The sequence below is a fragment of the Lepus europaeus genome, chromosome 12 (assembly GCF_033115175.1).
Source record: "Lepus europaeus isolate LE1 chromosome 12, mLepTim1.pri, whole genome shotgun sequence".
In the NCBI taxonomy this organism is placed as follows: domain Eukaryota; kingdom Metazoa; phylum Chordata; class Mammalia; order Lagomorpha; family Leporidae; genus Lepus; species Lepus europaeus.
Window position 1 is genome coordinate 17,907,581 of NC_084838.1, and position 11,762 is coordinate 17,919,342.

The window sequence follows — 11,762 nt, forward strand, 5'->3', positions numbered from 1 at the left end:
CAGGAGCTAAACACCAAAAGAACCACACACTGCTCAAGAAATAGGTGAGAAAGATGAATTGAGCACCCATTATGGACCCAGTCATTTACATCTTATTTTATCTCCTGAACAATAGACTTTAAGTTTAAGCAACACAACCAATGGAGTTAAATAAATTGCTAAAGGTTACAGCTATTAAGACGTGAGCCCAAATTCAAAATAGTATCTTATGATATCAAATCAGTGTCCTGTTAGGTTTAACATTAAAAGAGGATGTCATACAGTTTTCTACAGAAAAATAAAATGCTTCAGCAACAATGGGGGAAAGCTGCCTTAAGATAGCTGAGGTGACTCAAAAGACTTCCTGAAGATGGAATCTTAGTCCAACCTGAAGCATGAATGTGAGCCTGTCGTCCTCGGTGGGAGCTCAGTGCTTTGGCAGTTACGTCACAGCAGGTTTTGTTGTGAACTGCTCTTGACATGGCACGCATCCAGTGGCTTTTCTCTGTGGATCAAGTCCCCCATTCCCTGAACAACAACAAAAACCTGCTCCAATTCCATCTACCAGCTGTCTGCTTTCCAAGCCACATTTCATTTGATCACCTCCAGTAATGGAGAATCCAATATCATGCTATATTTACAGGACTGTTGTTTTAAAGATTTCTTAAATTATGTTGAAGCAAATTTGCATTTTGTTAATTTTTGAGTGAACTTGCAATAAAGCTTGGCTGCTTGGCAGCATAGAGTTAAGACCTGGTTCTGTCATTCTGTCACACTGGTAAAGTCACATGGTTGGCTAAAGGTTCATTCTTATCACTTGTAGAGATTCAACTAAACTCCGCAGATTTGGGCTGTGGATTACATTTAAGTTGATTGCTGCACAGTTCCATTTCTAGCACATGGTAGTGGATCAATCAATTGTAGGCATTATTGTCCTTGACCCTGTTTTCCACCCAGGTGTCATCAGTTGCTAGCACAACATAACCATTTGCCAGACCCCTCTCTGTGGACACACTCCATTCTCACTTTCAGCTCAGAAGGCTTGCTCTTAAGACACCCTTCAACATCATGATCTGGCTATAGTTTGCAAATGTCCCTTTTACCAGAAGTGACTGGGGTTTTCCAGATGTGGCCTGACCAGGGCAGCATAAATGAAATCATTACTTCCTTTAATCTACCCTCTCTACTTTTAGAGGTTGTGTTTCGTTTTTTTGCAATCACATCATGCCCTCGATTCTCATTAAGCTTGGGGTCAGCTAATACAGACATATAAGCTCAAAGGAGGAGGGAGTACTTCTTTACTGCCTCTCATCTTTTTGTCCATTTCAAGGGCCCTTTAGAAATTCGGACTCTGTCCGATAACTGTGTCAACAGCTGATTGGGTAATGGTGCTGGGAATAGAACAGTAGGTCAAAGTTTCTGTAATTCCCGGAGAAGTGGCATCCAGGCTCACCCTTGACTCCTTTGCAAGCCATCCCTAGCTCATTCTTATCTGCTGATACAACGATGAATTTGTGTGTGGTGTCGCTCTTTCACCTCTTGCTTCCTGTCCCAGCAGGCCTGAGTCCTGTCTCCAATGAGGAAGATTTCATTTCCGGCATTTGAGAAGAGTGGTCACTCTAACCCATGATTTCCCCTCTAGGGAAAGCTTGAAGCATGACTGACCCTTGGTTTATGGATCTCCGCTGCTACAGTCTATTACCCAGCACTCTCCTGTTTGATCTCTCTCTTTCTCTCCATCCTCCTATCCAGCCTTTGAGCACCTCTAACACTTCTCTCCATGACTTCACCTTCTGAGTCCTCCTGTCTCTGTTGTGTAAATGCAAACGTTGCTTTGGTACCCATGCTGTACAAAATTCTGTGCTATATACCTATGGCAGTCTTTTCATTTCAGCCTAACAGCCCTACAAAATAAGTATGTTTCTATTTCCAGTTTATAAATGAGAAAGTCTCAGAGAATAGAAGTGACTTATCCTAAGAGGCTCTAAAGCCTGCATCCTTTCTGCTGTAATATGTGGCTTTAAATCATGACTAATACTGATTTACATAGCATCTCATCCTCCCAGCAACACTGCTATTCCCATTTCACTGATGTGATAACTAAGAGCTAGTGCCATTGGTGAATATGCTTATGATCCAAACAGCTATTAAGTTATAGACCTGGGATCTCAGTCTGGCATAGCAGTGCCAAACACTTCATCTTGATACTAAGCAATCAGGAACCCTTATTCTGACATTGCCTGTTACTAAAATATGGTATCCCTGTAAGACAAATCATTTCCTTCAAACCTCAGTTTCCCCATCCCTGTAGAAAGAGACATTGTGGGGCATATATTTGGTCTAGTGGTCAAACATCCACATTCCAAATCAGAGTACCTGGGTTTGATTCCCTGTTATGCTTCATATTCCAGTTTACTTTTAAAGCACACCCTAGGAAGCAGCACGCAGTGGTTCAAATAGTTGTCTCCCTGACCTGGTTGGAGTTCCTGGCTCCTGGCTTCTGCTTGGCTCAGCTCTGGCTATTGCAAGCAGTTGGGTAGTGAACCAGTGGATGAGAACTCTCTCTGTTTGTCTGCCCTTCTCTCTATCTTGCTCTCTCCATCTCAAAGTTAAAACAAATTTTTTTAAAGGAGACTATTCCTATGAGTTCTAAGATTCTCTGAGGCAATGGCTGAACCTCTGCAGACAAAGCATCAGGGAATGCTGGAAGAATTGCCCTCTCCAAACTCATTTTGTATTATTACCTATTTTTGTGATTCCCTGGATCAGACAATGGCTCTCCACTTCCCAAAGAATCAAATCCAGATATTTCAGCATGGCCTACAAGACTGTGGATGAGCTAGTCTCTGGCAAGCTCACTAGTCTTTTATCTGTTCTTGACACTTGCTGTTTCCAACAACTGGCAGTTTTAGCCCTCTGTCTAACTTATTATGGGCTTCTTCCTCTGTTTTCTCATTTACTGGAAAAATTTTTGTTTCATCACTGAATACTTAGATCAGCTAATACATCCTCTGGGGAGACTTTAGGCATTCATCTTACATACTCCCATAGCACCCTGACTATTCTCCATCCTAGTTCTCTGCCTCTGAACTAGAAACTGTTAATGTTCTGTTAGTATTTATGTCTGCCCATCTCCTCTTCTGACTTATAAAAACACTCAAGGCTTAAACCAGTGCCTAAAACCATGATCATGATAGTGGTAGTGGTGGTGGTAATGATGGTAATATTTGCTTAATATGTACCAAAAACCTTTCTATATGTTTTACTTAGTCGTCACTATAACCCTATGAGGTGAACCATGAGTTACTCATTTTTCATAGATGAGGAAAAAGAGAAAATAAGTAACTTTGTACCAGCATAGAAAGGAAAACAACCTAACACCCCTAAGTGCAATCACTGGGAAACAATACCTCGACCTGATTTCTTGATGACATTTTGGTCCAACCCTCACTGAGTTCTTCTCAAGACAGCCAGAAATATTTTCAAACACTCCAGTTCAAAATGAGCTGTTTTGCTTCTTTTTTTTTTTTTGACAGGCAGAGTGGACAGTGAGAGAGAGACAGAGAGAAAGGTCTTCCTTTTGCCGTTGGTTCACCCTCCAATGGCTGCCACGGTAGGCGCGCTGCGGCCGGCGCACCGCGCTGATCCGATGGCAGGAGCCAGGTGCTTCTCCTGGTCTCCCATGGGGTGCAGGGCCCAAGCACTTGGGCCATCCTCCACTGCACTCCCTGGCCACAGCAGAGAGCTGGCCTGGAAGAGGGGCAACCGGGACAGGATCGGTGCCCCGACCGGGACTAGAACCCGGTGTGCCGGCACCGAAAGGCGGAGGATTAGCCTAGTGAGCCGCGGCGCCGGCCTGTTTTGCTTCTTAAACCTTTCAGTAACTCCTCCACTTACTCTTGACTCAATAACCCTAGATCATATTTATTAAAACTTGCAGGTTCATTTTTCTTTAAATAATACTTTGTGGTAGATACAGTTATTGTTCCCATCTTATGGGGAAGGTTAGGAAACTGAAGCACAAGTGGTGAACAATCTTCTCAGTCTCACATGGCTAGTAAGAGGGTGAACTGGGTTTTGAACTTGAACAGCCAGTGTCTGGAAGCCTGTAGGTACACCAATACTCCATACCACCCCAGTTCTAGGCTCCAACAGCTTGGATCCTGTCCATTTCTCCAGTTTTATAAGTGTTTACTGTATTCCAGCCATGCCCCAGAACTTCTATGTAACATGTTATCTCTATGCCTTTACTTACACTATTATGCCTTGGCTATTTTTCTTTATCTAACTCCTGTTCTCTAAGGAGAGTCAACATAAGTTCTCCTTCTACTAGGACACCTTGGGCATCTGCAGTCCTACTTAAGCATCTTTCTCTGTTTTCACACAGATCCTGTGACTTCTTTTATCACTACTGTTGTTCACTGCATTGTAATCTCCACTTGCCTGTCTTCCCACAGAATGGAAACTCCTCCATATAATAAATGCCCAAATCATCAGTAAGGAGTGACTCTATCTTCTTTGACTTCACAACAGCCCCATTTTTCAAACGCAGAAACAGGTTTAGAGATGTTAAGTGAGTTCCCCAAGTGTATAGAACTATTAGGGAACATAGTAAGAACTCAAACAAGAAGGGGTGAAAATTAAACTCCACAGGCTTCTCTTCATGTATGTGTGTGGTGGGGGGGAGGGGACACTTGCCCAGGAGGAGAGAGGACTGTGGATAGAGTGTGATTATAAGTGATGAATTCTTGGCACCTCAGGAAATATTCCACGCAAGTGGTGAACTATACAAAGAGGACTTTTTGAAAGGCACCTCATAAATCGTGCCCACAAAACGTTCACACATAAGCCCAGTCCTTTTCCAGCCTCCACACAGGTGCCTAACACAGTCTCCCATTTGTGGAGCCTGTTGTCATAAAACTTTCCCTCCCAGGGTATCAGAAGGGCATAGAGAGGACAGCAGGAGAGGGAGCCTCTCATCTGGCCTTGCAGGATCCTCAGGAGTCTTGAAGATGCTGGGAGGTAGATGGAGTTGGGTTCCACACAGAGACACACCTTGACAATGGAGCTGACTTACAGTGTGGCTTGGGAAAAGCCCATTTCCACATTTTTAATGAAAGTGTGTCAGATGAGGTTAGGGGTTCTCAAGTGCAGTGATTTTGCACCCCAAAGCACATTTGGAAATGTATGGAGACAATTTTATTGCCATGACTGTAGTGGAGGTACTATTGGCATGTGACATACTGAGGCTGTCATGCTGCAGGATTGCTCCCATCACAAAGAATTATTCACCCCAAGTGCCAATAGTGCCATTAATTTTAAACAACACACTGGGTGATCTCAAAGATGCCTCCTAGCTTTATTTTTGCAGCCATCAGATCTCTCTTAGATCTTCACTCTGGTACTGAAGAAAAGGCTTCTAGATAAATTCCTAATGATGACCACCATAGTACAGAATAATTCTTGCTAAGACTAGTGTTCAGGTGACCTTGATCCTGAGGCATCATTATTATGTCCCCCTAATACGTTTTTAATTTTTTTAAAAAATTATTTATTTAATTGAGAGAGAAAGTTACAGACAGATATAGGGAGAGACAGAGAGAGATCTTCCATCTGCTGGTTTTTACTCCAAATGGCCACAACAGCCGGAGCTGGGCCAATCCAATGCCAGCAGCCAAGGGCTTCTTCCATGTGTCACACATGGGTGCAGCGGCCCAAGCACCTGAGCCATCCTACACTGCTTTCCCAAGCCATAGCAGAGAGCTGGATCAGAAGAGATGCAGCCAGGAAGCAAACCGGCACCCATTTAGGATGCTGGCGCCATAGGTAGAGGCTTAGCCTACTAAGCCACAGCATCGGCCCCAATTTTCTTTTTTAAATTGACACATAATAGTTGAACATATTTGTGGGGGATTGGTACAGTGTGATAACTTCAATACATGCATACAATATGTAATGACCAAATCATAATAATCAGTATTTCCATGACCTCATCATTTCTTTGTACCTGGAGTATTCAAATTCTGTTTGTCCAGTTTCTCATTATAGTCTCCCTACTATGCTATAGAAGTTACTCCTTCTATCTAACTATACTTGGGGACCCATTATCCAGCTGCCTACTTATCTCTCCTCTGCCATACCCTTGCTAGTCTCTAGTAGTCACTATTCCACTTTCTTCTCTGAGATCAACTTTTTAAACTCCTCGTATGACTGAGAACATGTGGTATTTGTCTTTCTATGTCTACCTTATTTCACTTAACATAATGTCCTCCAGATTCATCCATTTTCACTTAAATGACAGATTTGATTATGTTTTATGGCTTAATAGTATTCAATTGTTTATATGTACTACATTTTTTTTATCAGTTCATCTGCTATAGACACCTTGGTTGATTCTGTATTCTGTGAATAAAGCTGACTTAAACATAGGGGTGCAAGAATCTCATAGATATGCTTATCTCATGTCCTTTGTGTTCATACCCAGAAGTGGAAAAACTGGATCATATATTAGATCTTGAAGAACTCACACCCAATACTGTTCTCCAATAATGGCGGTACTAATTTACATTCCCACAAACAGTGTATAAGAGTTAACTTTTCTCTGCATCATTCCCAGCACTTTTTTTGCTTTTTTTTTTTTTATAATAGCCATTCTGACTATGGGATGCTATCTCATTGTGATTTTGATTTTCATTTCCTGATAACTACTGATGCTGGGCATTTTATCACATACTTGTTGGCTGTTTGTATATCTTTTGAGAAATTTTTATTCCGAATTCTATATAACAGCATCTATCATCTATTGGAAGTTTACTCTGTGTCAGGCATTAGGCATTTCTCATACTTAATTTCACAACTATGATGAGAACATCATCACTATTTTAGAAAGGGGAAAAAATGAGACATACAGAACAATCCTAATTTGTGGCCATATGTCTTTAGGCATTGACAAAAGACAAGCATGGAATGCAAAATTTCCAAATTTCCTGACTGGAATAAAAGAGTGAGAGAGTTAGAGAAGCAGGGTAGCAGTTGGAGAGGGGCTTTTTGGGTTTAAACTTCAGTTTACATGCCCAACTCCAATGGGCAATTTGATGTTTGACCTTGGTTAAGGATGCCATTGCTCTCAGCTTTGCTGGGGCTCCTCACCTGTTAAATGGAAGTGGGTAGGCTGGCGCCGTGGCTAATCCTCTGCCTGCGGTGCTGCATCCCATATGGGTGCTGGGTTCTAGTCCTGGTTGCTTCTCTTCCAGTCCAGCTCTCTGCTGTGGCCCAGGAGGGCAGTGGAGGATGGCCCAAGTGCTTGGGCTCCTGCACCCGCATGGGAGAACAGGAAGAAGCACCTGGCTCCTGGCTGGTAGCAACCATTTGGGGGGTGAACCAGCGGAAGGAAGACCTTTCTCTCTTTCTCTCTCACTGTCTATAACTCTACCTGTCCAAAAAAAAAGAATGCAAGTGGGAAGAACAATGTGTTTAGGACTATTCTGAAGGTTATATAAGATTTTAAAGATGTAGGTAAAATATACTTCCAGCATCTAGCACATGGTAGGTACATATCAAATTTTAGTCACTATTACTATTGGATTTTTAAAATCATTATTATAATAATTCTTATTTGAATAGAGCCCCAAGGCTAATAATGTCTTTCTAATCCTAGAGCTCCACTTCCTAGAAGTGAAAATGTTAAGTCAAAGGTTACACTTCTCATTCATTTTTTTACACATTGCACAATTGAAGAGAGGTTTTAAGGTAATCTTTGAATAGGTATCTGAAATACAACAGTCTCTCCTAACTTGCAAAGGAAACATACCATGACCTCCAGTGGATCCTGAAAGCATGGATAATGCTGAGCCCCATATATACTGTGATTTTTTTAAACTATATATACATACTTTTGATAGTTTAATTTGACACAGTTAAATTAGACACAGTAAGAGATTAAAATCTATACATAATAATAAAGTAGGACAATTATAAACAATATACAAGAGTATTTTTTAAGAGTTTGTTATAAGTGCAAGCTTTTGATTGAGTGGGTAAGATGCCTGAATCTTGGATCAGAGTGCTTGGGTTCAATATCCAGCTCCAGGTCCTGACTCCAACTTCCTGTTAATATGGTTCCTGGTTGGCAGCAGTGATGGATCGAGCAATTGAGCTCCTGCCACCCACATGGGCAATGTGGATTGAGTTCACAGCTCCCGGCTTTGACCTGGCCCTTGTGGACATTTGGGGAATGAACCAGCAGGTGGTAGAGTGCTCTCTCTCTCCCAGTCTCTCCCTCTCTCTTCTTTCTCTCTCTCCCTGACTCTTAAACCAATACATAAATATGCAGAAATTTTTTAATGTCACAGAATTTTAGGTTTTTTTTTTTTTTTTTTTTTTTTTTTTTTTTTTTTTTTTTGACAGGCAGAGTGGACAGTGAGAGAGAGACAGAGAGAAAGGTCTTCCTTTTGCCGTTGGTTCACCCTCCAATGGCCGCCGCGGTAGCGCACTGCGGCCGGCGCACCGCGCTGCTCCGATGGCAGGAGCCAGGTGCTTATCCTGGTCTCCCCTGGGGTGCAGAGCCCAAACACTTGGGCCATCCTCCACTGCACTCCCTGGCCACAGCAGAGAGCTGGCCTGGAAGAGGGGCAACCGGGACAGGATCGGTGCCCCGACCGGGACTAGAACCCGGTGTGCCGGCGCCGCAAGGCGGAGGATTAGCCTGTTGAGGCACGGCGCCGGCAGAATTTTAGTTCTTAAAGTTTGTTGAAGCTGGCGCCGCAGCTCACTAGGCTAATCCTCTGCCTTGCGGCGCCGGCACACCAGGTTCTAGTCCCGGTCAGGGTGCCGGATTCTGTCCTGGTTGCCCCTCTTCCAGGCCAGCTCTCTGCTATGACCCAGGAAGGAAGTGGAGGATGGCCCAGGTCCTTGGGCCCTGCACCCGCATGGGAGACCAGGAGAAGCACCTGGCTCCTGTCTTTGGATCAGTGTGGTGCGCCGGCCGCAGCGGCCATTGGAGGGTGAACCAACGGCAAAGGAAGACCTTTCTGTCTCTCTCTCTCTCTTTCTCACTGTCCACTCTGCCTGTCAAAAAAATAAAAAATAAAAATAAAGTTTGTTGAAAATTATAATTCAAAAGTAAAGTTATTTTGGTACAGAATATTTTGAAATCCATGCATAGTTTTTTTCATAATATGTAGTTTTCCACAAAGTTTATGAAGACTTCTTGTATGCTTGGATTTCCATACTTTTTTTTTTTTTTTAAACAGGCAGAGTGGACAGTGAGAGAGAGAGACAGAGAGAGAGGTCTTCCTTTGCCGTTGGTTCACCCTCCAGTGGCTGCCGCGGCTGGCGCACTGTGGCCGGTGCACCACGCTGACCCGAAGCCAGGAGCCAGGTGCTTCTCCTGGTCTCCCATGAGGTGCAGGGCCCAAGCACTTGGGCCATCCTCCACTGCACTCCCGGGCCACGGCAGAGAGCTGGCCTGGAAGAGGGGCAACCGGGACAGAATCTGGCGCCCCGACCGGAACTAGAACCCGGTGTGCCGGTGCCGCAGGCAGAGGATTAGCCTATTGACCCACAACGCCGGCCTTCCATACTTTTTGCACCAAGACAAACTTATCTTTAAATACCATTTTCCATGAACTTGTTCTGGAAATAAAATTGTACTGTAATAAACTTGCCAATATCACTGCTTTTATACTGTGGGGCTATTATTAAGTAAAATAAGGGCTACTTGGATAAAAGCACTGCATTACTGTGACAGTCTGATAAATGAGATAGCTACTATTTGACTAATGGAAAGAAGAGGGTAGCATATACTGCTTGGATATGCTGAACTAAGGGATGATTTACATCCTGGAAGGGATGGAGCAGGATTGCATGAGAGTTCAGCGTACTAATTAGCATGCATGCAATTTCAAACTTAAAAAGTCTTAACTTCTGAAGTTTTCCATTTAATATTTTTGGACTGTACTTGTCCATAGGTACCTAAAACCACATAAAATGAAATGATGTAGTAAGGGGACTACTGTACTACACACAGGTCAGTAATGGATAAGATATTGTTAGGACAAGATGTTGTCATTTGCCTGTTGCCCTTCGCTTACCACCTCACATGCCTCACCCTGGATCTGGGCGTCCTCCTTACCTGCTGTTGTCTCATCCTACCTTTCAGGAAGGCTCACCTGATCCTGCGGCGGCTAGAGAGGGTGAGCAGCCACTGCTCCAGCCTCCTGCGAAGCGCCTATATCCAGAGCCGTGTGGACACCGTGCCCTACCTTTTCTGCCGCAGCGAGGAGGTCCGGCCTGCAGGCATGGTGTGGTACAGCATCCTCAAAGACACCAAAATCACGTGTGAGGAGAAGATGGTGTCCATGACCCGAAACACGTACGGAGAATCCAAGGGCCGGTGAGGGAGGGAGCTGCCCTCCATGAGCACAGAGACTCTCCGTGGGAAGGGGAGCAGCACTCTCGTGGATCCTGGGGCCTGGGTGGGCTGGGAGACAGCAGAGGACGGGCCTGGCAGAGGAAGCTTGCCAGCAAGGCCAAAGCAAACTGTTTCTCCTGTGGATAGCAGAGAACTTTGTAACCAATGGAATTATTCATTTTTCTTTATCCTTTATTTTTTCTAAGATATTATTTGACTCTATCAAAAGTCTCTCCTTTTTAAACCTTTTCGTATGGATGGCGTTCAGTCTCAAGGCAGGAGCTTTCAGGTGGAGACCAAGCGGCCTTTCCTCTCCTTCATCCCTCCTGCCATACTCAGCTTCCTTCCTGGATGGACCCCTGGAGGAGACCTAAGGAAGACAGTTTGACCTTCAGCATCAGGAAGGAAGCCCAGTCCAGAGGATTTTTGCAGTGAGGAAGCTCGGGTCTTTAAGGACTTTCTCTCTCTCTCTCTCTCTCTCTCTCTCTCTCAGACTGATTGAGTTTGCAGGACCCCTGTCTCTTCCTGCTACTTGTGGGTCTGCTCAGAGTCCCCGCAGACCTATCCATGCATTAAAAATTCCTATTGTCTCTCTTTCTGTTTGGGTGGTTTTCTTACCAATGATATACATTCCAGGGACCTCTGTTTATTCACTCAACAAACATTTACTGCGTGTCTACTCTGTGCCTGCAACAGAGCATGCAACTAAAGACAGAAAAACTTCCTGCCCTCAAGGAACTTATGGCCCAGTGATTATTACAGAGAAGCAGTCTGGTGGCTTCAGCCTCTGAGAGGAAATAATGAAGGGTCTCTGCACTCATTGTTGGGTCCTGAAACACACTGGAGGAATTCTGAAATGATACTTAAGCCCAGAGGATGAGGAAGAAGAATCCAGACAGAGGTGGAAAGGGTGGATTTGTTCCAGGCAGAAGGGAATCCATGAAAAAAAGAACAGAACAGAACAGAAAAAGAAAAGAAACCAACCCCAGGATGAAAGAAAGTGTATCTCATTGGAGGTCTGAAAGCATTTTAATTAGAATAAGAACTGATGGGCTGGCACTGTGGCAAAGTTGGTTAAGCTGCCGTCTGCAGTGTTAGCGTCACATACAGATACCAGTTCAAGTCCTGGCTGTTTCACTTTGTATCTAGCTCTCTGCAAATATGTCTGGGAAAGCAGCAGATGATGGCCCAAGTACTTGAGACCCTGTACCCATGTGGGAGACCCAGAAGAAGCTCATGGCTCCTGGTTTCTGTCTGGCCCAGCCCTGGTCATTGTGGCCATTTGGGGGAGTGAACTAGCAGATGAAAGATCTCTCTCTCTCTCTCTCTCTCTCTCCCTCCCTCCCTCCTCCTCTTCCTCTACCTCCACCTC

General features: G+C 44.1%; 1 protein-coding gene across 5 annotated transcripts in view; it reads left to right on the plus strand.

Moving 5' to 3' along the window:
• ASTN2 (astrotactin 2) overlaps positions 1-11,437 on the plus strand; it is a 1,014,855-nt gene extending 1,003,418 nt beyond the window's left edge. For all 5 annotated transcript variants that reach the window (XM_062207681.1, XM_062207682.1, XM_062207683.1 and 2 more), the window contains one exon: positions 10,139-11,437. In XM_062207681.1, the coding sequence (XP_062063665.1) occupies positions 10,139-10,376 (238 nt within the window). In that variant the 3' untranslated portion in view covers positions 10,377-11,437. The remainder of the gene's footprint in view (positions 1-10,138) is intronic.
• The last annotated feature ends 325 nt before the right edge of the window (positions 11,438-11,762 follow it).